Genomic DNA, 26,146 nt, shown 5'->3' with positions numbered 1-26,146 from the left:
CGACCAAAAAATTCATAACATAATCTACCCTGATTTTAATGGCACAATGACCATTACAAACACCCATTCCTATTTTAACAGAGGCTTCTAGGGTGGCGAGAAACGTTAGGTCCTGTACAGTGTGTCCTTGGGCTCTCTGCTTTTTATGTTTTTATTTTGTTTTAGTTGTTATTGTCTTTATTCTTGGCATCAGCTATTATTTCTGGTGACTAGAAGTTTTTCTAAATCTGGAAACATTTCTCTTTCCCTTCTGATTTACTGTTTCTAATATCTCATAAGAAAAGATAAAATGATGACATTAATTTGAACTGTAACTCAGATATGAATAAAGAGGAACCAAGTCTTTTATGAGTACATAATGTTAGTGCAATGTGCACTCTGTTTTGCTGGCTTTGAAGAGACTTGTTTTGCTTATTTCTAAGAGACTTATTTCTAAGTTGAATATGTTCCAGATAGCTGCATTTAAAAATAAATGACATCCATACTAGTGATGTATAAGCGCACTTGATAAACACTATGCCACCCTTGGGTTCTGTCTTTCCCTCACACCCTACATATAGTCCATCAATAAATTCTAGAAAAAATATCCAGAATGCAATCAATCATATTTCATTGCTCCCACTGCTACCACTCTAACCCAAACCATCATCATCTCTCAGCTGAATCACTGCAATCCCTCCTAACCCGTCTCTGTGCTTCCTCCTTTGACCTTCTTCAGTCTATCAAATGCAGCCAGAATGGTCCTTTTAAAATGCTAGGTCCAGTGGGGTGCAGTGGCTCACACCTGTGATCCCAGCACTTTGGGAGGCCAAGATAGGAGGATTGCCTGAGGTCAGGAGTTGGAGACCAGCCTGGCTAATGTGGTGAAACCCTGTCTCTACTAGAAATACAAAAAAAAAAAGAAAAAAAAATAGCTAGGTGTGGTGGTGCAGTGCCTGTAAACCTAGCTACTCAGGAGGCTGACACAGGAGAATCACTTGAACCAGGAGGTGGAGGTTGCAGTGAGCCGAGATCACACCACTCCACTCCAGCCTGGGCAACAGAGCGAGACTCCATCTCAAAATAAATAAATAAATGTAAGTAAATGAAACGTTAGGTCAGATAAATCATGTTCCTCCTCTGCTCACGACCCTCCAATGGCTTCCTCTCTCACTCAGAGTAAAAGCCAAAGCCATTACTGTGACCTCTGAGATTCTACATGATTCCATCTCCTATGGCTTTTTCTCATTCAGTCCTCTCCAACCACACTGGCCTCCATTACTGATCTTCTACTTCTCATTTAAGTTGCACCGAAATTCAAACATCCAATTAATTCCTTTTATACATTTAGCTTTTTCCCATAGAGAAATTTTAAACCATTTGGTACAGTCTGGTTCCATCATCAGACAGATCTGGGTTGAATCCAGACTGCTTACTGGCTGTATGATTTAACGATATTACTTGCCTTATGGGATTGTTGTAAGGATTAGGTGAAATAAATGCCCAGGGCCTAGAACATAGAAAAGACTTGATAAATACAATCTATTGTTTTTCATATAAATTACATATATATATACACACACATATATATATATATATCCAAATGTCAGATTTTTACATTATGGAAACAAAAAAATCCACAAGTTAGAATAAAACTTTTAATATTCATGGTACTATTATTTGTCTACGTGTAGCTTACATGCAAAAAAAAAAAAAAATAGGTAAAGATACTTTGCTTCATGTTCTCCTAGGCAGTTATTACCATATCCATCTTCCAAAAGGAAAAACTGAGGTTTCAGCATGTTTGACATTATAATCGTATCATGTCCTACCAATTAGATACATTTTTCACTAAATTCCTATTAGCACTTAAACTCAGCCAATTTGCTTTTCTGTCACCATTATGGATCCAGTTCATTTCTTTTCATGGATCATTCCTTCAATATGGAAGAGTCTTTTACCTTATACATATCAGTATATACTTTTCATCCCTGGCAATCCTGTATTAAAACACCTTCTACAAGAATACTTCTATAATTAAGCCTATTTCATTCTAGTAACCTCCTTATTTGACACCCTTCCAATATTTATACTAAATCAATAATCATTTGCATTAACTGTATGCTTCTAATGTATCAGGAACTGTTCTAAACACTTTAGTGTATTATTTCATTTATTCCTATGTAGGCTCCTTTATTAACACCCTTTTACAGATGAGGAAACTGAGGTACCACATGATAAAATAACTTGTCCAGGACACACAGCTAGAGAATCATGACACTCTATCTCAACTAAGCAGTCTGATCCCCAAAACTCATGCTCTTAGCAATTAAGCAATTCATACCCTATCTTCTTTTACACGTTTTTTTCATAATAAGTCTCATGACAGCTCATGTGTCAATGTCATGTATTGTTTCTCCAACTAGACTATAACATTTTTTTGTTAATGAGTCTGAATTTCTCTTTTTACCTCCATTAAACTTAATACAATGGTCTCTTCATAGCCTTTAGTAAATGCTCCTTTAACAAACTCAGCAGTTAAGTGACTAGCACAGGACATGTGCCTGACTTGGTTTTCAGTTATTTACACCAAAAACTTTTGAGCCGAGCAAACCCAAATACCACTTCTACTATAAAACTGATTCTGATGTAATCACGAAGGGTCCATGTGTGAAAAGCTGAAGTCATTTTGTGTTGGCTTGTGGTCAACTCTTTTCTTCCAAAAGTCCTGCTGCATGGGCTTACTACAGGTACAAACAGCAGATAATAATCCAGGACAGAAACAAATGAATCATCATTTTAACACACACAGCAAGTGGGTGTTTTATTTGACAAGCTGCCAAGAGCTACTGTATCAATGGCATATATTTCTGCTAAAAACTCCTTTGTTTGTAAAGGACCAATGCCAGATTTGTTCAGTGTCAGAGTTTCCAGGTATGCGACTTTGGAATCCACCATGAAAGAAAGGCAGCAGGGGCAAAAAATGACATCAGCCTGACTCCAAGAAGTATTTATGAAGTATACTACCTGAGAAGTTACTGCAAACTAGGAAACCTTCCAAGGAAGGTATTTTAACTTAAATTTTTATTTTAATGTCTATCAAAAAATTTACATCAAACATAATAAAAGATCCATTCATATGTTACATAAAATGTTGTATAATATATGCTCAATGATATAGAAAACACATACAAATTCTCTTGTGACTAATAAACAAAAACATTAACAGCTTACAAAAAAATTGAAATATACTTAGTAAATAAATATGTAAAGAAAATATTTAACCTTGGTGATGATCAAAGAAATATAAATTAAAACACCAATGAAATAGTACATAATGCCAATTAATTTATGAGGGGAAAAATTAATTAAATGAACAAATTCTGGCAAAGTTGTGGTAAAACTAGTATAGATGAATTATTAGTAGGCTATAAACTTAGATAATTCAGCAATACTTATCAAAAGTCATAAAAATACACATATTAACTAGAAATCATATTCATGGTAAATTACACCAAGAAAATAATTCAAAATGTAAAAATTGTTTTGAATCTTTACTAATTAAAATATTCATTGTAAAAAATTAGAAACAACCAAAGGTTGAAAAACAGAGGTCCTAAGCCACAGGATGGGGAACATCACACACCGGGGCCTGTCATGGGGTTGGGGGAGCGGGGAGGGATAGCATTAGGAGATATACCGAATGTAAATGACGAGATAATGGGTGCAGCACACCAACATGGCACATGTATACATATGTAACAAACCTGCACGTTGTGCACATGTACCCTAGAACTTAAAGTATAATAGTAATAATAAAAAAAAAACAGCAGTCCTAAGCATCGACTTGAAGATATATTATCCAGACAATTAAAAATATAATATTTATCTCTGTAGCAACATGTCAATATTTATGACATAATGGTAAGCACATAAAGACCAATACAAAATGATATTTACACTATAATCCTAACTATGTTAAACATGAATTTAACATGAGTAAGTACTGTAAGAAAAAATAATTTTTTAGGTTGATGAAGTAGTAAAATTCTGTCTAATTTGTCTTCTTTTATATTTGTATCATCATCACTATGTTGTTTTTTGGTTCTTGATCCTTATTACAAAATAAATGGAAACTAATTAAAAACAATGTCTTCTAACATTGTCTGCAGTTCTGATAAATTCTCTATAGACAGGTGTATGTGGTACTCTCCTTTGCATCTGTCAGTGGTTGATTGGTCCATGTCATCTGCCAGTGGGTAACTAATTTATGTTGACATAGTGCATAAAAGCCAGGACTCAGAGCCAGATACCTGAGTCTAAATGCTACTTCTAGCACTTACTGACTGTGTCACTTCGGGCAATTTACTTTACTTCTCTATAGTTTCGCTGTATTGTGGATAGAAAGGGGAAGAATCACCGTTTCCTGAAGTTCTTGTGAGGATGAAGTAAATTAATATATGTAAAACAGTCAAATTATCACCTATCCACAGTAAGTGCTACCCAAGTATCAGCTATTAATATTATGGTGCACATAGAACATTAAATGAAGCAAGTTAGAAGACTGGGTGGTTTCTACCTCACAGGAATGTTAGACATGAAAGCCATATCCAAAAAGTTAGAAGACCACATACAAAGTAAATGTTAAAGATCTTTAATGAGCAAGGTGTCACAGTGTAGTGTATGAATGACATATAGTTGGAATTCAGAGAAGGAAAAAAATCACAATGGAGTGGAAAGTGGGGGAAGGAGTCACAGAAGAGGTCAAATTTGACTACGACTTTGTAAAACAAGTTGTAAAGAGGCAAGAAAAAAATCTAGACAAAACCCTCCTGTTCATTGCAGCATTATTTACAAAAGCCAAGATATGGAAATGACTCAAATGACCACCGACAGATGAATGGATAAAGAAAATGGAAAATATATATACAATGAAATACTATTCAGCCTTAAAAAGAAGAAAGTCCTGCCATTTGTGACAACGTGGATGAACCTAGAAGACATTATGCCAGATGAAATAAGCCAGTCACAAAAAGACAGATACTGCATGATTCCACTTATATGAGGTATCTAAAACAGTCAGACTCACAGAAGCAAAGAATAGTGGTTGCCAGAGGCTGGGGGAAGGTAGAAATGGAGAATTGTTCTTCAATAAGTATAAAATTTCTGTTATGCAAGATGAATAAGTTCTAGAGATCTGCTGGACGACAATATGCCCATAGTTAACAATACTATATTGTGCACTTAAAAATCTGTTAAGAGGATAGATTTCTTGTTCAATGTTCTTACTACTTAATAAAAAAGCACACACACACAAAAGAGCACAAGGAAATTTTTGGAGGTAATGGATATGTTTATTACCTTAGTTGTAATGTTGGTATCAAGGGTATATGTATATGTTTAAACTCATCAAGATGTAAACATTAAATATGTGCAATTATTGTATATCAATTATACCTCAATAAAGCTGAGAAAATATTTTAACATGAAGCAGATTTTCAGCCTTCACATTTCATTTCCACAAGAATGATAATAACTCATGATCACTGAACATTTCTTGACTACCAGCTAGTGTGCTAAGCACTTTATATTTTGTATTTAAATTAAATTAATGCTGACCTACAGTAAACCACATTTCACAAATAAAAATATTATATGAGGCTGGGTGCAGTGGCTCATGCCTGTAATTCCAGCACTTTGAGAGGCCAAGGTGGGTGGATCACCTGAGATCAGGAGTTCGTGACCAGTCAGGTCAACATGGTGAAACCTCGTCTCTACTAAAAATACAAAAAATTAGCTGAGCGTGGTGGTGGACGCCTATAATCTCAGCTACTCGAGAGCCTGAGACAGGAAACTCACTTGAACCCGGGAGGCGAAGGTTGCAGTGATCCAAGATCGCGCCATTGCACTCCAGCTTGGGCAACAAGAGAGAAACTCCATCTCTCTCCTCTCTCTCTCTCTCTCTCCATATAAATATATATACACATGGAAAAAGGGAGGCCAGACACAGTGGCTAATGCCTGTAATCCCAACACTTTGGGAGGCCAAGGTGGACAGATCACTTGAGGCTAGGAGTTCCATACCAGCCTGCCCAACATGGTGAAACCCCACCTCTACTAAAAATACAAAAATTAGCTGGGTGTGGCGGCACGTGCCCATAGTCCCAGCTACTCAAGAGGCTGAGGCATGAGAATCGCAGGAATCTGGGAAGCGGAGGTTGCAGTGAGCCAAGATCGTGCCACTGCATTCCAGCCTGGATGACAGAGTGAGACTCTGTCTCAAAAAAATTTTAAAAAAAAGAACTACATGAAGATTATATAGTGGCTCATTCAATGTCATATGACCAGTGAGTATTACAGAGGGGATTTAAACAGCTGTGCTCTCAACCACTTTACTAACATATTCTGCCAAATCTTGTTGCTGTAAATTTTTCATTGTAACTTTTTCTACGGCCTATGTCTCTTCATGTGTCTCACATCTTTTGTCACCTCGAGTTTTTTTTTTTTTTATTTTGCTGTACTCCAGACACAAGCATTTTCTTAAGACTGACTCTTTGATTGTTCTTCATACAGGTATGGTCTTGGCCAACATAACATGGTTTCCATCAGCTATGGTAATTTCCTTAATACCTATAATCACTGTCAAAAACTCATTCATACATTCATCCTAATTTCCAGATTTCCTTGGAATAGAAAAATTTTTCATCGGATAAATTAGTACTATATTTACCAACTTTCCCAATAACATACATCCCATAAAATCAGACCAAAAAAACTGTTTATTAGCTGAAGAAATGAAACCAACTCCAACTGATTACAATCATTATTACAATATGAATGCACACTGTCTCATGCAAAGTGGGAAACAAGATTGGAAAGATGAACTGAAATGTTAAATTGACTGTCTAGTTACAGAGGGTGAACTTTATCTGATAGCTTTGGAGATCCTTACATAGTTTTTGAGTGGGGCAGTGAAATGCCAAAACCGGTATTTTAGGAAGATAAGTCTAGTGTTGGTGTGCAGGATATTGGAGAAGAAATAAACTACCAGATAAACACCTGGAAGTCAATAAGCCAGAATGGAGTGTGACATTTAACAAAGGAAGAAGCAACAGTGTATATGATATACTGGATATTTGACTTGAAAGCAAAGCAGAACATAGGAATCCTAACAAAACATCGTTATTAGTGTGTCACAATCATGTTTATAAACTTTAGAAGACATACACACACTGTTTCCCAGTTTTGTAGCCAACGAAGAAGCTCGTTCCTATGGATTCAGCATCAACTTCCACGCAGAGAAAATGTCCTCCATCAGGTCCCTTCTCTACCTCATTGGAGCTTATGAACCTAGCTGCCAGCACTCCTCCTCCTCCACCAACACACACACACACACACACACACACACACACACACAGTGTTCTTGCAGTCTCATATTTCATGTAGTTTCTCCTACCAAAAGGACTATCAACGCATTCATTCAGCACCCAATAAACGGCAGCTGCTGCATCTTCACCATCTCACCAATCTTTAAGACAAGCTCAGGCTGGGCGCAGTGGCTCACGCCTGTAGTCCCAGCACTTTGGGAGGCCGAGGCAGGCGGATTACCTGGGGTCAGTAGTTTCAGACCAGCCTGGTCAACATGGGGAAACCCTGTCTCTACTAAAAACACAAAAAAATTAGCCGGGCATGGTGGCGCGGGCCTGTAATCATAGCTGCTCAGGAGGCTGAGGCAGTAGAGTTGCTTGAACCCAGGAGGCAGAGGTTGTAGTGAGCTGAGATCATGCCACTGCACTCCAGCCTGGGCAACAGAACAATACTCCATCTCAAAAAAAAAGACAAGCTTCTGGTCATTAATTATTATCCTTACATAGCAGAAGAAGAAACTGGGGCTTGAAAGAAAGAGATTAAGGGACTGCATCAAGCACCGTAGAAAGCATGCAAAAATAATACTTTTCATTTCAATAACATTTTGCTGTTTGCAAAACACATTCACATTCTTCATTTCTTTTTATTCTAAAGATAATTCTGGCATCAGTGGAACACAGAGGTTTTCAGGAGCAGCTTCTAAGATAACATTATTTGAAGCTGTTAGGCCTACATTTGGGTATGGATACACCTTTCTCTCAAAATACCGGCTTCCTCCATGTTCCCTGTAATTGACAAGTTCCCTACTTCTCTAAAGAGTGTACTGACTCATCCCTTCTTCAGAAACTAATCTTAAATGCTTATCCCTACCATATCTGAAATCACAACTTTGGAAAGACAAGGATGGGCAGAGAAGTAACAAAAGCAGCTAATACACAATCCACATTCAAGATATTATCTGTTCATGGAGAAAAACCAGTCTGTGTTGATGTTAACTTTCTAAGTGATCGAAATATGTCTTATTAACCTGGCTTGATACTAATGCCTGGAAATGTGTCTATCTAAAGAGTGAACTGACGCTTGTGCCCATTGATTTGGTTCATAGAGAATGTTCTGATTTATGTCCCTGTCCCCACAAATTTTTTGTAAATGCACCAAAGGTTTACCTGAAGTAAACCTGATTCTTGCAGAGGGTTCAGTTGTAGTTTCTTACAAAAGCTTGGCTATCTCTAATCAGTTATCTCCAGAAATGAAAATATCTAGGAAATTCAAGAAAGAAATCACACACACTCATTATCCATTTAACATTTTAGTGTTTTCTTTCAGACTCTGTGTGTGCTGGGGGGGAAGGAGGGTAGTTACTTTTACTACAACAAACAGGAGGGTGAAAATCTGAATAATGCTAGCATTGGGTCACTAGCTTTATCTACAGATAAAACCAGCACAAAACAGATAATGGCTTGTTTTGCATCTATTTTACATATATTTCCCCCAGCTCACCAAAATCATTGTCTTCAGAGCCTATGTCCATTATTCCTTGACTGCCTTCCCTGCTATCAAGTTCTCTGAATAAGTACAGGGGCTGCAGTACAATTAAAAATAATGAGACCCTACTGGGCCAATGTCCCTGCATGCAATAAAAGGGTGTAGACTAATTGCAGGAGCAGAGATTCCCGCCCCCCCAACCTCCCCGCCCCCGCCCCCCAGCCATTTTGCTTCACTTTGATTGGTGGATTGGCACTTTAAATAAAGGTTTCTAATCTTCCCTGAATGAGAAGTACAGAGCAAGTCCCACGCACAGTCCTGAAAAAAATTTTAATCTTCTTTTCTTAGAACTATCTTGGTTGGCATCATCAGGCCCTGAGAGCACAGTGCATGTCAGCATCTAAGGTAAAATGGGATTTTATGATTTCCATGAGTTTCCTGTAAATTCTTTTTTTCCTATCTCCAGACAGCTTTTATAAAGAGGATTTATCTTTGTTTGTCACCAGTAGCTGAATTATTGCTTGTTGTAATCCATTAGCATGTTCCAGAGATGACATGCCTAACACTCATTCAACTAAGAAAAAAAAAAAAAAAAAAACTTTTATCTACAGACGTATTTTTTTAACTATTTTTTATTATACTGCCTAATTTTTTGTAATATTAGAAGATGAGTGAATTTCTTGGCTATTCAGATCTCTATTCATGTAAGAATAAAGAGCTTTTTGAATTTATAGAATAAATTTTAAAAGATAATTCATTTTAGGAAGAGGAAAGCTAAATTTGAAGCATATTTTCCACTAACATCAAAGGAAATTAAGATAGCCAATTTACTCTCATTTGAAAAGATAAGTTTTGGAATGGTTACATAGATTACCTAAACTAAACATGCAATGATATACCCTCTATTCCTGCAAATAAAGGTTTGTTATAAAATGACTGTTAGGTGCATTACGTTTCACATGCATTTCAAAATGTATCCCAAAGGGTAAGCAAAGTATAAACTTCTGTGAATAATACCTGATAGACCAATATTTTACTTAGTGGGAAGGATTTTTAAATTCATAATTCACTTTATGAAATGAAACATAGCACTTACAGAATATCGATGGAGGTTGTTCCTACATATTTATTCAGGCTGTAGATCCATTTAAAAAGTGCTTAGATTTTTTTAATTGCTTGTTAATTTATTTCAGAAACTACTACATACAAGTTAGTTTTTGATTTTGTTCTAACCTTTATCCTGGTTGTTTCTGGAAGAGCAGAGACTCAGGCTCATTTTCAAAAATTGTCTTTTAACCATTCTGAATAAAAATTAATCTGATTTAATTCTCCAACTTAATTATGTTTTAGATTCCACTTTTCAAAATGAAGGACCTGATACTGATCCTATGCCTCCTGGAAATGAGTTTTGCAGTGCCGGTAAGTCAGTCTTTAGAGTGTGTCCCAGAAGAGGTTCTTGATTGTTGGACTCCAGACAACACTGAAGGGATATGGACTGAGAGTCCACGCATAGACTCACTTGATTTAATCCAGTGGTGTAGTCCCATTGAGTCAAAAGCCATAGTCGCTCAGATGTCAGTCTTGCAATCCAAAAGCGGTAAGTGATAGCTGGACTTGGTGACTCACCCCCGTAATCCCAGCATTTTGGGAGGCTAAGGCAGGCGGATCACCTGAGGTGAGGAGCTCGAGATCAGCCTAGCCAACATGCGAAACCCCGTCTCTACTAAAAATACAAAAATTAGCCGGGCATAGTGGTGTGCGCCTGTAATCCCAGCTACTTGGGAGGCTGAGGCAGGAGAATTGCTTGAACCTGGGAGGTGGAGGTTGCAGTAAGCCAAGATTGCATCACTGCACTCCAGCCTGGGCGACACAGTGAGACTCCATCTCAAAAAAAAAAAAAAGCAGTAAGTGAAGCTTATGATATTTCTACTGAAAAGTTATTTAAAATAGTCCCAAAACAATTTCTAGATCTTATTCCACTCATTCAAAGTTAAAAGACTTAGTCTCCACAATGCACGGCGAAATTTTATTATCAACTTCTTGCTATCAGCATAAAGTTGAAATGGAAAGAGGAAATTTCTCTGAAAAAGAAAAGTACATTTTCTTCATTTCAAAAAGAACCATCTCCAAATTTCTATGGTTACGAAACTCAGCTAGAGAATTACATTTGAAGCTAGTAATTAACTAGCAAATTTACCTTGTAAGCAAAAATTGTGTGACTCTGAGAGCTGAAGTTTCATAAATCAAAACATATCATAGTGATGGGGCTAATTGTGCATTACAGTACCACACCTGATCCATTCTAGTATATATTGAAATGATCTCATACAAACACAATCTTTTGAACACTGAACTACTCCAGCCAACAGCATGCAATTCTGTTATCGCAAAAACTTCATTTGGCTGCTATATGCATTTAGCAAATATATACTGAGCAGCCGCCATGCATCCAGCAATGTGCCGGGCATTGCAAAAATGAAAGTAAATAAGACATGATCTCTTATCTCCAGGAGCTCATAGTTGGCCTCAAATGAACTTTAGAATAGTTTAATGCCATGAAAGAAAAGGTTAGCTATTTGGTTTCTTAAAGTGTTTTAGTGAAAGAGAATGGAAATGGAGAAAGAGGATGAAACCTGATTATAATGATGAAAACCTTAATTCCACAAATAAAAATAGAGTCTCTGTTTCATCACACAAGATGAAGTTTAAATGAAAGAAAAATTGAGGGTGCCACCCTAGCTTACCTTTGTATGATACTGACGTTGAGATCAGCCTCAGTCATTCACCATCAGTCTAACACATTGGCGTTCTTTGAACCTGTAATGATCCACACCTGAATCAACTGGGTCCGCTCTGAGGAATAGAACAATTGCTTATTATTGCCAACCAATTGCTTGTCAAATCAGATGTTCTTCTCCTATTAATTCTGCATGGGAAATGTATCCCCTGTCTGTATACATTCGTGTAAATATTCTTTAATTCATGACTTAGAGCAGATGGAAAGCAAAGTACACTTTGTTCTGTGGTTCAATCCAAGATGTGTTATTTATGCACTGGCAAATAGTGGGGAGGAAAGTCCCGCTCTCACAATTCCCCCAAATTCTCAACAAGCTACCCACCACATACACACATACATGCACAATCACCCTTCCTGTCTATACAGCTAACCTCTTTCCTACCCAGAGTATTTGCTACACATTTATAATGCCTTTCCCTCTATTCTTTTTCTTTTTTTTTTTTTTTTTTTTGAAACAATCTGGCTTTGTTGCCCAGGCTGGAGTTCAATGCTGAGATCTCAGCTCACTGCCACCTCCTCCTCCTGGGTTCAAGTGATTCTCCTGCCTCAGCCTCCCAAGTAGCTGGGATTACAGGCGCCCACCACCACACCCAGCTAATTTTTGTATGTTTGGTAGAGACAGGGTTTCACCATGTTGGCCAGGCTGTTCTCAAATTCCTGACCTCATGATCTGCCCACCTCGGCCTCCCAAAGTGCTGGGATTGCAGACGTGAGCCACCATGCCTGGCCCTTTCTCTCCATTCTTGTCCAAAACTGAATTATTTAAGGAAATTCTCACCATGACCCAGAAGGTGGGATTTTACTTATATGAAAAAGGTGAGGGGTGAAAAAGTAGAGGGTGTAATTCTTTAACTTCTTACTCATAAAGGAAAAATAATACCAATATATTTAGTAAACATTCCATAAATCCTTGTGGTATAATTGAAGGAAAGATGGCATTACAACCCCTTGGTCTTAGAAAGTGAGAGTATCCGAAGAACCAGAGACTCCAAAATCCAATTTACTCTAATTCCTATTCTTCCATTCTCCATGTTTTCTACTGGTATTTGTGTAAAGTAATAAGGATTGGTTTCGAAAGAAAAATATCTTTAACAACAAAAAAAAAAAAAAAGGGAAAAGGCTGGGCATGGTGACTCATGCTTATCATCCCATCACTTTTGGAGGCTAAGGCAGGAGGATTACTTGAGCTCAGGAGTTCAAGACAAGCCTGGGCAACATGGTGAGACCCCTATCTCCATTTTTTTAAAAAAGGAAGCCAGGTGCAGTGGCTCATGTCTGTAATCCCAGCACTTTGGGAGGCCAAGGTGGGCGGATCACTTGAGCTCAGGAGTTCAAGACCAGCCTGGCCAACATGGTGAAACTCCATCTCTACTAAAAACACAAAAATTAGCCGGACTTGGTGGCGCACACCTGTAATCCCAGCTACGTGGAAGGAGAATCGCTTGAACCCGGCAGGCAGAGGTAGCAGTGAGCTGAGATCGCGCTACTGCACTCCAGCCTGGGTGACAGAGTGAAACTTAGTCTTGGGGGAAAAAAAGGGAAAGGAAAATATCTTACATTTTAAAAAACTAATTGTATAGATAGGTATATTTTTGAACAACTTTTAAGTGAACACGTTAAGTATAATAGTATTTTATGCTAGAATGCTTTTTATTTAAGGAAAAATAATCTTTGATATGATCCCAAAATATAGTAGGTTTATACATAAAATAATCTTTCACTAAAAATCATAGAGAATTTGCTGAAGTCCTTTGAATGGGAATCAAGTTAGATTTTGCATATGATTTTTCTGAATGTCATGATCCCATGCCACATCTAGTAAACCAAAATCATGTAGATTTGTCAAAAGCACATGAAAATTCAGCTTGAGTTTGTCCCCTTTACTTTTTTCTATGGTAATTTTTTAAGAATGTAAAGTACTAGTAGTTTTCTATTTTGTTGCTTTATTCTACTTCTCCTTGTGTGTAACTTTAAATCATATTTTGCTTTTAAAGCAATGAAGCATTAAGATGCAGACAAAGGATAGATGATGCAGGTGGGAGCAAAATTTTCAAATACTGTGTTGATTCTCCCAAATAACTTATGCTCTTCTTCATTCTGCCCAAGCACTCAAGTTATTTGCATAATAAACCAAAATGGTGGCCCCTCCGGTAGCCCTTATGTACTGTAGCAATATCCTATGCCCAATGGGCATTGAAGGAAGTTTTGTACCAATGAGACTCAAAATTATTCTTATTTTCATTCAGTTCTTTCCTCAGCAAACTGGAACACCGGGTATGGCTAGTTTGAGCCTTGAGGTATGTATTGTCAGAGTTTTTTACATATTAACTTTACACTGGTATATTTGTGATACAGGAGAAATATGGTGGTGTGTTTCTCAGTTTTCCTAGCCAGAAGTTTGTGGCTGTTATCCTGAGGAGTGCTAGAAAAATTATGGCATTTACTAGAGCTTTGTCTTATAATTCTACTGCAATTTTAAACTCTCAGGTGTTTTACTTTTTAGAACATTATTTCTATGCAAACAAAAGCAATATTAATACTTAATGCCTTATATAGAATATACATATTAATAAAATTACTATATTAATTAAAATACATTGCTCTGTGCTCACAGTTTACTTTTAGTCCTGCTCCTTATACTATCTTACATGATAAAGTTCTCATGAAATAAATGTACCTGTACAAAATTTAATTTTTAATCAGTCTGGCAAATAGCATTAACATTGTACTATGATACTTCCTGTATAAGTTGTACAGGGTATTTGTCTCATTGCAGTTCTCATGTAATATATATTCTGTTTAGAAAACCCCAGCAAAACAGAAATTTTGGTGATGCCAATGAAAAATACTGACAGCTATATATAGAAAGATATTTATAAGATTAAGAATTTTTGGCCGGGCGCGGTGGCTCAAGCCTGTAATCCCAGCACTTTGGGAGGCCGAGACGGGCGGATCACGAGGTCAGCAGATCGAGACCATCCTGGCTAACACTGTGAAACCCCGTCTCTACTAAAAAAAAATACAAAAAACTAGCCGGGCGACGTGGCGGGCGCCTATAGTCCCAGCTACTCGGGAGGCTGAGGCAGGAGAATGGCGAGAACCCGGAAGGCGGAGCTTGCAGTGAGCTGAGATCCGGCCACTGCACTCCAGCCCGGGCGACAGAGCGAGACTCCACCTCAAAAAAAAAAAAAAAAAAAAGAATTTTTCACAAGGTCTTGTGAAATTCCCGTGTGTCATGGTAAGCTGGGGGCAATCAATACCTATTTGAGCTAGATGCTTACTTCACATGGAAGCTAATTTCACTGAGGGTTTTTTTTCTTTTTTAGCTTAAACTCAATCCAAAGCGTTCTGAATCTCTTCCCATGAAAAAAGTGAAATTGACTTTCTGTTGAAATGGTGGAATTCTCGATAATCTATCCAGATACTTAACATTTCTTTCAATAGTTTCTATATTTAATATTTTGAAAGATTTATTGTTTGAGAAAGAGGTAAAAGTTTTATTTATTTGTTTGTTTCAAATTCCTTTTCTGGCTGAACTTGTAAGGGGCAAAGTAAATTAAATGGGGAGAAAAGAGTCAATGAAGCAAATTCCTCACAATTACATTTATATTTCAGTGGAATGAGCTATTTTCCCATGTTTCAATGTAACCTCCACTTAAATAATACTTTTTCTCCTTTAATTAATGATAAAAGCAACTGCATTATTTTAATAGCAGTAATAATAACAATGGCAGAACCAAATTTAATATTTCCACCTTTCGATGATGATTTGTGTCCACTTTCATTTTGTTAAATTATCCACATCAAACTTTGTGTTGATAATGTCAAATATCATGAGAAATCAGTTGTGTCAAACACAGCATATGTGATAAACAGTAACCCACTTTTTTTCTTGATAGACAATGAGACAGCTGGGAAGTCTGCAGGGATTAAACACACTTTCTCAGGTAATCATATTTCTTATTGCAAGTATTCATGGTGATGCTAGTGTTAATATTAGCAGCAGCATTATAATTCATCAAATGTATTTATGAATAGACAATATACTAAATATTGGAAGAACCAAGAAGTGAATGAGAGCCTAAAACAAAATAAGATAGAGTGACAGGGAAAAATAAAAATAGTATTGAATTTTATTTAGTTAGAAAAAGAATATTTTTGTGCATTATTCATTATATTATATGGCACAAAACGTAAGTGCTTAAAAAATCTAAATCTCAAACAAGTTTATGGAAATATTGCAGACTAGCTCAAAATGAAATTTAAGTTCACTGAAAGGAAGAGTTTATCTATCCATTTGATTTATTTTTATTTATTATTTATTTATTTAGACAGAGTGTCGCCCTGTGGCCCAGGCTGAAGTACAGTGGTGCGATCTCGGCTCACTGCCACCTCCGCCTCCTGGGTTCAAGCTATTCTCCTGTCTCAGCCTCCCGAGTAGCTGGGATTACAGGCATCTGCCACCATGCCAGGCTAATTTTTGTGGTTTTTAGTAGAGATGGGATTTCGCCATGTTGCTAGGCTGATCTCGAACTCATGACCTCAGGTGATCCACCGACCTCGGCCTCCCAAAGTGCTGGGATTAGAGGCATGAGCCACCATGTCTAGCCATACCTATCCATTTTAAATTAAGCAATACCACTTTTGCTTTTGCTATATTTATGCTATCTGTTGATTTTTTAGAAAATGAAAACCAGGCTGGGCGCAGTGGCTCACGCCTGTAATTCCAGCACTTTGGGAGGCCGAGGCGGGCGGATCATGAGGTCAAGAGACCAAAACCATCCTGGCCAACATGGTGAAACCCCGTCTCTACTAAAAATACAAAAATTAGCTGGGCATGATGGTGCGTGCCTATAGTCCCACCTACACAGGAGGCTGAGGCAGGAGAATTGCTTGAACCCAGGAGGCAGATGCTGTGAGCCAAGATCTCCCACTGCACTCCAGCCTGGTGACAGAGAGAGATTCCATCTCAAAAAAAAAGAAAAGAAAAGAAAACCAAATATAACCAATGTTATATTTAACATTTAAATATAAGCATGCCTTTTTTTTATCCATGTCTTTAGTATTCTAGATTTGGCTTTGGGAAATCATTTAATTCTTTGTGGATGCACGGTCTCCTCCCACCACATTCCTCTCTTCCATGGATGAGGCCAAGGGAACATGAAACTCAACAGGTGAGTGAATAGCGTCAATATGTTTGAAACCTCAGGCTTTTAAAACCTCTTCTTACTTGCCTTCCTTGAGTTGTGATAAATTAGCAATAGCCAAGTCCTAGCATTAACAAAAAATTATTCTCATGCCAAATAAATCAAAGCCTATAACTGCTTTGAGTGCTTAAGAAATATTTTTAAATTTGAAACTATTTGCATATTTATTTAAAATAGGAAGATACAGCCACCAAAATATGAGACCTATGTTAAAGATAGCAGCAAACAGTCCTCAAAAATTGAAGCAGGCTACACCCTGGACAATTTTCATTTGAATCAAGATTTCCTAAATAATTACTCAAAGGCTAATTTCAAATGATGACAATAATCCTGGTTAAAATACCATAGCCAGGTGCGATGGCTCATGCCTGTAATCCCAGCACTTTGGGAGGCCAAGGTGGATGGATCACTTGAGGTGAGGAGTTCAAGACCAGCCTGACCAACATGGTGAAACCCCATCTCTACTAAAAATACAAAAATTAGCCGGGCATGGTGGCAGGCACCTGTAATCTCAGCTACTCCCGGGAGGCTGAGGCAGGAGAATCGCTTGAACCCAGGAGGCAGAGGCTGCAGTGAGCCGAGATTGTGCCACTGCACTCCAACCTGGGCAATAGAGTGAGACTCTGTCTCAAAAAAAAATTAAGAAATTTAAAAAAGTAAAACATCAAGAACCCTACAAAAGTCAATAAATATATCGATCTGTTAACCGTTATTGATTAGGTGCCTAATAAATACATAAACCAAATTGTGGTTTGGTAGTAAAAGTGAAGACATTTACGAATGGCTCTAAGGATTGTGAAATTTCGTATTTTATCTGATTCAGACAGGACAAGACAACATATTTCAAAGTGCTGAATTGTGAGGTGTGAGTTCAGAGAGGGGTGATGACTGGAGAGGCAAAGCAGAGCCCCGAATTGTTGTGAGACTTCCTTGCTGGTCTGAGGAGTTTGCAATCATTCTACAAACAATAGGGAGCCATTCGCCACAAGTAATTTCTAGAAAAAGCAACAAAACATGGTGATTTTAACAGGGAATTTTTTCATTTAATATATGGACTCAGAACCAAGATTAACAGGGAATTTTAGTTCCAGGTGGTCTTCCACAGCAGGAGCATTACCACGAGTTCCCATTTAGTAGAACAATAAATTATGTTAATGGTGACTGTTTCTTCATTTGTTTCCAAAGTGGACTCCATGATGCAAGAATTTGATTGGCATTTTAATTAATTATGCTTTATGTTTTCATTAATTTGAAAAATATAGTAGGTACTCACCATGGGCCAGGCACTTGTTAGGAGCTATGTTATGTACAGGGGCTATAAAGAAAAACAAGACATATCAGTCTCTCTCCATTGACTGGGGGACAAAGATTTATAACAAATAATTGCCATCCAATGAGAAAGTGGTAAAATAAAGATACAGATACATACAGACAGCTATGAGAAGTTAGAGAAGGACATGTCTCCTCCTACCAGGAGGTTCATGTAGCTTCACCTTCATGAGCAATGGTGGTCCCAAAGCAGGTAGGGGAGGCACACGCAAGACCTCCCCAAACAACATTAACTCTAACTGGTGCTTCCTATGTAAACTCAACTTCAAGACAAGTTCCCTAGCCTCCCTTCCAGATAGAAAGCGCCCCAAGCCCCTTTGTTTAGAAATTCTAGGCACCGTTGTTTAATGAGCCATCCCTTTCTGACACTCTTTTCAAATTTCTCTGCAGTATGAATATTCTTTGCCTGTGCATCCCCCACCTCTCCCATCACAGCCATCCTTGAAGCCTCAACAGCCAGGACTGAAACCTCTCCTCCAGGCCGCTGCTGCAACCGCCGACGAGGCCACAGCACAGAAAGAAGCATTTCAGCCTCCAATTCACCTGGGACAGCTGTTCTTGCAGGAAGAACTGCCTCTGGTTCAGCAGCAGGTGGCACCATCAGATAAGCCACCAAAGCCTGAGGTACTTCCTTTCTCTTGAAGTCAGATCAGAATCACCAGCTAACCTAATAGAAGAAAACTAATTTGCAGGGTCCTTTTAAATAATCGTAGCCTTCAGGCATAATACATGATATAAATATATTCTTAATCAGTCTTCCATATCTGAGATTTATTTTTTGAGTAAAACATAAATATCCATTCCTATCTTTTGCCATCAGAGACAGGGCATGGATTCTAAAAGATCCTGTGCCTATAAAACTGGGTTTCTTAGTTGCAAAAGATGAAAACTTCCATAGGAAATAGAATAAAACCCCAGAGAAGTCCAGGTTTCCTATCACTGGTCTTTTTTTGGTGTTGGAAAGACTGAGAAAAGTGATTGATCCCTCAGCATAACAAGTAGGATTTTCCATTATTATCTGTCTGACAGAAAGGTGACAACTATGCAAAAAGTGTCTTGTAATAATGTAGAGAAAAGTGTAATGGATAAAACAAAAGGAAGGTACCATGTAACCAGTATTATGTGGGCATGTATCATTCCCCCATATCATCCTGCCTATAATCCTATAAAAATACATGTTATCAGCCTTTTTAAAGAAAGGAAGACAGATTTTGAGAAGTTACAAAATTGGCCCAGGAGTACACAAAAACTAAGTGGCAGAGCCAGGGTTCAAACCAGCCAGGTATGTTCCCGTTCCAAAATTCATTACTTTCTAATCTGCAAGAGATAGCAAAGCCATGATAGATGTACCTCATCCCCCTGCAGGTATATTTGAATAATGTTAGTAAAAGACCATTGCAAACTCTCGGGTCATACCTCCCAAAACACTGAAAGAAAGTAAAATAATGAAACTCATTTTGTTTTACTGTAATTGCAAACAAGATAATTATGTGATCAGTTCACTTTGTCAATTTGTTATTTTTAATGTCACTTTGTCTATTTTTTTATTTTATTGTTATTTGTCTATTTTGTTAATTTTTTGACTGATAATTTTAATATTTATCTGTGATATAGCTCCCAGGAGTAGATGTTGCTGATCCACAAGGTCCATCAGTAAGTACAGATCTCAATGAGACACTTTCTGTATTTTTTTATTTGTTCACTTTGTCTATTTTTATTTGTATTTGTATTTATCTATTTTATTCATTTTTTATGATAATTTTAATATTTACCTATAATATAGCTCCCAAGAGTGGATTTTGCTGATCCACAAGGTCCATCAGTAAGTACAGATCTCAATGAGACACTTTCTGTATTTTACTTTTTTTATTTGTTCACTTTGTCTATTTTTTATTTGTATTTGTATTTATCTATTTTATTCATTTTTATGATAATTTTAATATTTACCTATAATATAGCACCCAAGAATGGATTTTGCTGATCCACAAGGTCCATCAGTAAGTACAGATCTCAATGAGACACTTTCTGTATTTTACTTTTTTTATTTGTTCACTTTGTCTATTTTTTATTTGTATTTGTATTTATCTATTTTATTCACTTTTATGATAATTTTAATATTTACCTATAATATAGCACCCAAGAATGGATTTTGCTGATCCACAAGGTCCATCAGTAAGTACAGATCTCAATGAGACACTTCTATTTTTTATTTTTATTTTATTTGTTCACTTTGTCTATCTTTTATTTGCTTTTATCTATTTTGTTCATTTTTTGACCGATAATTTTAATATTTATCTGTAATATAGCTCCCAGGATTGGATTTTCCTGATCCACAAGGTCCATCAGTAAGTACAGATCTCAATGAGACACTTTGTCGTAAAAACTGTCTCTACATTTCAAAAAAGAGGAGCGAATTTTTTCATTGTCCCATTAATCCATGAATATGAAGTATAATGGGTTCCTTTGTTTTCTTAAATATTAAATACTTATTTCTATACTAATCCATCTGAAAATGTGTTTCATATAACTCAAAAATTACTGTAATGGGGATTTGCCTATGTGAATTACTTATTCTGCTTTCCACCATTTAAAGATTTTCCAAATAGCCCGTTTGATTTCTCGGGGACCAATGCCACAAAATAAACAATCTCCAGTAAGTTTTTTTTTTTAATACCACATCTCTGTTTGCAATTTACTTAAAAGTTTTTCCATTGGAAAATGCATTTTGTGATAATGATTGTATTTTATTTAGCTTTATCCAGGAATGTTTTACATGCCTCTTGGAGCAAATCAATTGGTAAGTCCATATTCTATAAAAAGTATTGTTTTTAATTAAATTCTATCTTAGGAGCTAAAATTATAAAATCTAGGTCTCACACAAGAGATTCCAAATAAACATTCTCTGAACGCCTACATTAGTAACTGAAATATTAAGGAGGCAAGTTTCCTTTTTGGATAATCTTGGCCACACACACACACACACACACACAAGGATATTAAAGAAAAAATAAATTTTAGATCTGAATTATCCAAGTTGACTACATTTATTCCATAATGACTCACCTCTCCACTTTACCTCTGTACACAGCATTAATATTAAGGTTTCAGTGAAAACTATATAACTTTTAACTTTGTCTTGAGTAGATAAGAAGGTAGCTGGTTCGTATTTTGATGCAATATTTCTTTTTGAACAGAATGCCCCTGCCAGACTTGGCATCATGAGTTCAGAAGAAATGGCAGTGAGTAATGTCTTCTAACTCTTCTTAAAATAGTGGCCAGGGAAGAACAGTCACTTATGACTGGCTGCAAGAGACGTCTGCCATGAATGTCACCAAATGAGCATGGGACTCAGAATTTTCCACTCCAAAAACTAAGCTTAAGTCTGAAGCAGTATCCCAAGATTTCATCATGTCTCCTCTGTAATCTTTCATTTCTGGGTGATAACTATTCTTGAGCATAGAGTTTTGCCCATTGCTTGTAGATGAACAGAGGAGGAACCTCCACTTGAAAGGCCGTCATTGAACTATAAACACTTCAAACCAAAAAGATACATGTGGTTCATACAGAGTTCTTGTTCTTTCTCGGACCATTTGGCCCCTCAAAACATCAAATTCAACAGCATTACAAGTAATTCAGATCTCAAAATTGAAAGATCAAAAAGCAAAAGAAAACCAAGTTCAAAATGTGATTATTTTAATGTCAACGTGCATTGTCAATAAGCATATACTAGTATTATGTTATCATTATCCATGCAAGTTTAAGATTTGAGATCAATAAAGTCATACAACTCTTTTCCTAAGAAATTTTTTATCTGTTACATCTGTTAGAGCACAAGGCAAGACAAACAAAAGCTATATTGAATTAACAAATCATTGTCAACTACAGATTCTTTCGAGTTAACAAACACACATATTATCTGTGAAAGAAAAATTACATACATATCAGTGTTTTTGTGTGCCTTCCATGTGCCACACACATAGAAAAATACTATAAACAAAACAAGATAAAATTCTTGTTTTCGGCTGGGCTCTGTGGCTCACGCCTATAATCCCAGCACTTTGGGAGGCCAAGGCAGGTGGATCACCTGAGATCAGGAGTTTGAGACCAGCCTGGCCAACATGGTAAAACCCCGTCTCCACTAAAAATAGAAAAATCAGCCAGGTTTAGGAGCGCAAGCCTGTAGTTGCAGCTACTCAGGAGGCTGAGGCAGGAGAGTCACTCGAACCTGGGAGGCAGAGGTTTCAATGAGCCGAGATCACGCCGCTGCACTCCAGCCTAGGCAACAGAGCAAGACCCTGCCAAAAAAAAAAAAAAATCTTGTTTTCAAGGAACTTACAGTCTAATGAATGGAAAAGATAGGTAAAAGGGCAGATATCTAATGTCAAAATCATGGGATAAAAGCAATAACAGTTTTATTAGAGAGAAAGAGTCAGAGAGGAAGGGCAGTTAGCCCAGTCCAGGGATTCACAGTATCATCCCTGGAGGAGATGATGTGAAAGCTGAGAAAGAATGAAGAGTCAGGAGAAAGGAGAAGGAAAGAGTATTGTATCTATATAACACCAATACAAGTGACTGGAAGTTCAAAATTCAAGTAAGTGTTAATTGCCATCATATAATATTAATTATTTCTATTCTGCCTCATTCCCAAAAGATTTTGCAGAGCTTATGAAAAACACACAGGCCGGGCGCGGTGGCTCAAGCCTGTAATCCCAGTACTTTGGGAGGCCGAGATGGGCGGATCACGAGGTCAGGAGATCGAGACCATCCTGGCTAACATGGTGAAACCCCATCTCTACTAAAAATACAAAAAAAAAAAAAACTAGCCGCCGAGGTGGCGGGCGCCTGTAGTCCCAGCTACTCCGGAGGCTGAGGCAGGAGAATGGCGTGAACCCGGGAGGCGGAGCTTGCAGTGAGCAGAGATTGCGCCACTGCACTCCAGTCTGGGTGACAGAGCGAGACTCCGCCTCAAAAAAAAAAAAAAAAAAAAAAACACACAATAAATATAACCAAAAAATTGAAGGTAGGATATTAAATGAGTCATAATTTCAAGAAAATCAGAATACAGATATGCAAGTCACACAGTCCTGCTCAATTGCTACAAACAGCCTAAGATTTTGGACCCCATATTTCTGGCAGCAAAGGTAGAAAAAGAAACATGGTCAGTTCTGGAATTCTCTTTGTCCACAGGAAGAAAATATTTTAGTTACTCCATGGAAGCCAGATTTTTTTCTTAAACTTTGTGCTTTAAAAAAATTTAAGTCTTAGCTGGGTGCAGTGTCTCGCCCCTGTAATCCCAGCTACTAGAGAAGCTGAGGCAGGAAGATCACTTGAGCCTAGGAGTTCTAGACCAGTAGCCTGGGCCATATAATGAGGCCCCTAAAAGAAAAAAAAAAAAAAAAGTACATGGAACTTCATTTGGGGGACACTGAAAAATGCCATTGACAAGACTCTCCCTCAACAAATGCAGTTATGAGTTTCAGTTCTTACTTGTTTTGTGATGGTAGTACTCATTTCAACTACTCGTTTTCTTAAAATTAAATTCAAACTCACTTTGCCTCAAGTCTTGCTTCTGCCCTGTTATCTCCTTTTTGTGGAGATCACGCCAAGATCTACCCAGATAAGTGCAGAATCCTCTTCATTATGTTTCAAAGCCAGTTTAGTGAGAAATGAGCTTACACAAAGCTATCAGCCAACTTCCTATCCTCTACCAGTTTTTTAGAGATCCTTGGTGAATGTGACCAGGTATAGTTGCATGGTATAGTTAATAGCATGTGATAATGGCGTCTTTAACGAATGTCTTTTTTCCAGGGCGGGAGAGGAGACCCAATGGCCTATGGAGCCATATTTCCAGGATTTGGAGGCATGAGGTCCAGCTTGGGGGGAATGCCCCACAAGCCAGCTATGGGCGGTGACTTCACTCTGGAATTTGACTCCCCAGTGGCTGCGACCAAAGGCCCTGAGAACGGAGAAGGAGATGCACAAGGCTCCCCTATGCCGGAGGCCAACCCAGACAATCCAGAAAACCCAGCTTTCCTTCCAGAACTAGAACCTGTTGCCCATGCAGGGCTCCTTGCTCTCCCTAAGGATGATGTTCCCAGCCTGCCAAGGAGCCCTTCCGGGAAGATGAAGGGACTCCCCAGCGTCACCCCAGCAGCTGCTGACCCACTGATGACCCCTGAATTAGCTGATGTTTATAGGACCTACGATGCTGACATGACCACATCCGTGGATTTCCAGGACGAAGTAACCATGGATACCACAATGGCCCCAAACTCTCTGCAAACATCCATGCCAGGAAACAGAGCCCAGGAGCCGGAGATGATGTATGATGCGTGGCATTTCCAAGAGCCCTGACAGCTCTAAGATATTAGCTACTTTCTGTATGCACAAGCTTCCCAGCTTTGTCCCCACAGTGTACCTTTTTGCTAAAACACTTATTACCCTTCTGCAGCAAAGGCATTAAAAGCACTAAGCATTTATTAATAAATACAAGTGGCTAGAAATAGTGTAGGTCCCCTTCTTGCTTTTAATATCTTGTTGAAATAAAATCTGTCAATTGTCTCTGTGATTTAGAAACACTATTAATAACATCAGAGCAAGGGTTTAAGGGTCTCAGCATTTTGATCATCACTTTTTCTTAGCTGTCTAAAGCATTACAGAATTTCTCTTACTAGCATGACACTATTATATTCAGGAAATGTGGCACTGCTTTTTTCTCTAAGCAAAGGCAAATATCCTCATAATTCTAAGCTAATTCATTTAAACTTTATTAAATGGGGATTGGTGGAAAACTCCTGACTGGTATTACTGAGTTTGGTATAATTGAATTTAAAATTCTCATTTATAGAGTGTTTTATTTAATCTACTATAAAAAATCTAGCCTATTTTAAATAAAGAATTTTTCTCACTGAAATTTTCAGGAATTGTATGCTTATTATTTATATATATTTAAACGGTTCAAGAAAAGCATACTCATCCTATACCTTTGCTACTCTTTAACTCATTGTATTCAATTCATTCGTTCTTTCATCAGAACTTTACTGAATATTCATGTCCTGGGTGCAGTGCAAGGTATCAGAGATACAGTCCCTTCCTTCAAAGCTTACGATGAACATGACTGACAAGTAGACAATCACTATAACAAAACCCTAGGCCAAGCTCAATTACTTTACATTTATTATCCCACAACAATACTGTAAAATAGATACACTCAACCCCACAGCACACGTGAAAAGTGCTATGAAAAGGCCAAGCACAGGGTGCCCCTGGAGCCACAGAGAAGAGGTACCTAACCCAGCCTGAGGGGCATCGGAGGGTCTAGGAGGAATCAGACAAGTTGTCTCAGCACAGTTTCTAGAAACGGTTTCAAGAGTGAGAGGTCTCACTCTCCAAGAGGAATAAACAGAAAAAGAGCCGTATGGATGTCATGTGAGAATTAGCTCATTCCTGTGAAATATAATGTGGGAAAGAGCGATGCAGAAAATGACCCTTGCTTGTCACCAGGGCTAGGTGTGTATTGAGCAGAGCTATACACCTACATTAAAGGGCTCCCAGCCCAGATTTGGTCACTCCTACAAAGTAGCTCCTACCCCCTTCTCTTCACCTTCTCCTAAGTGGCTCAACCCAGGTCTTCAACTCCATGACACTCAGACTTCTCTCCATCCATTGATGGAGATTCTGTAGATGCAACCCAGGAAAAAGAGCCCTGAGATGCCTCCCAACCTGGGGTACTTCAGGAGCCTTACCAGGAGCATGTAGCTGCCACCAATTGCCTCCCTCTCTTCAGGCAGGGTTCTGCTCATCCTCACTCCATTGACTGCAGCTGAAAGAGAGATACAGAAGAAAAATTTCAGTTTGCCTCCCTGAGTGTCCCTGGCAAAGGTGCAAGGGTAGAATGACCTCCACAGTAACCAGCAGATACCCACTGAGATCTATCTTAGCATCGCAGACAGTTTCCTAAAAAGCAGTATGGTACAATACAT

At 37.9% G+C, this 26,146-nt stretch overlaps 1 protein-coding gene across 2 annotated transcripts; it reads left to right on the top strand.

The window, feature by feature from the left end:
* Window positions 1–9,118: 9,118 nt before the first annotated feature.
* AMBN (ameloblastin) lies at window positions 9,119–25,077 on the top strand. 2 transcript variants are annotated; one of them, XM_033215977.1, is made up of 13 exons: window positions 9,119–9,236; window positions 10,182–10,250; window positions 13,875–13,925; window positions 15,528–15,575; window positions 16,692–16,802; window positions 18,555–18,788; window positions 19,779–19,817; window positions 19,948–19,986; window positions 20,471–20,509; window positions 20,758–20,817; window positions 20,917–20,961; window positions 21,359–21,403; window positions 23,973–24,732. In XM_033215977.1, the coding sequence occupies exons 1-13, from the start codon at window positions 9,222–9,224 to the stop codon at window positions 24,516–24,518; spliced, it is 1,341 nt and encodes a 446-aa protein (XP_033071868.1). In that variant the 5' UTR covers window positions 9,119–9,221; the 3' UTR covers window positions 24,519–24,732. The 2 variants fall into 2 exon arrangements, with proteins under 2 accessions (XP_033071868.1, XP_033071870.1); XM_033215979.1 differs by lacking the exon at window positions 19,779–19,817 and adding an exon at window positions 20,123–20,161 and having other exon boundaries at window positions 9,139–9,236; window positions 23,973–25,077.
* Window positions 25,078–26,146: the final 1,069 nt, after the last annotated feature.

The sequence above is a fragment of the Trachypithecus francoisi genome, unplaced genomic scaffold, assembly GCF_009764315.1.
Source record: "Trachypithecus francoisi isolate TF-2019V2 unplaced genomic scaffold, Tfra_2.0 Lachesis_group1, whole genome shotgun sequence".
Lineage (NCBI taxonomy): Eukaryota > Metazoa > Chordata > Mammalia > Primates > Cercopithecidae > Trachypithecus > Trachypithecus francoisi.
Note: the sequence above shows the minus strand (reverse complement) of the source record. Positions and strands in the feature narration are given on the sequence as shown.

What these genes read in the sequence shown, in the direction of transcription:
- AMBN (XM_033215979.1), top strand. An exon ending in CACAAAATAAACAATCTCCA is followed by an intron (nt 20,818 to 20,916) that starts GTAAGTTTTTTT and finishes TATTTTATTTAG; the next exon opens with CTTTATCCAGGAATGTTTTA. An exon ending in TGAGTTCAGAAGAAATGGCA is followed by an intron (nt 21,404 to 23,972) that starts GTGAGTAATGTC and finishes TCTTTTTTCCAG; the next exon opens with GGCGGGAGAGGAGACCCAAT.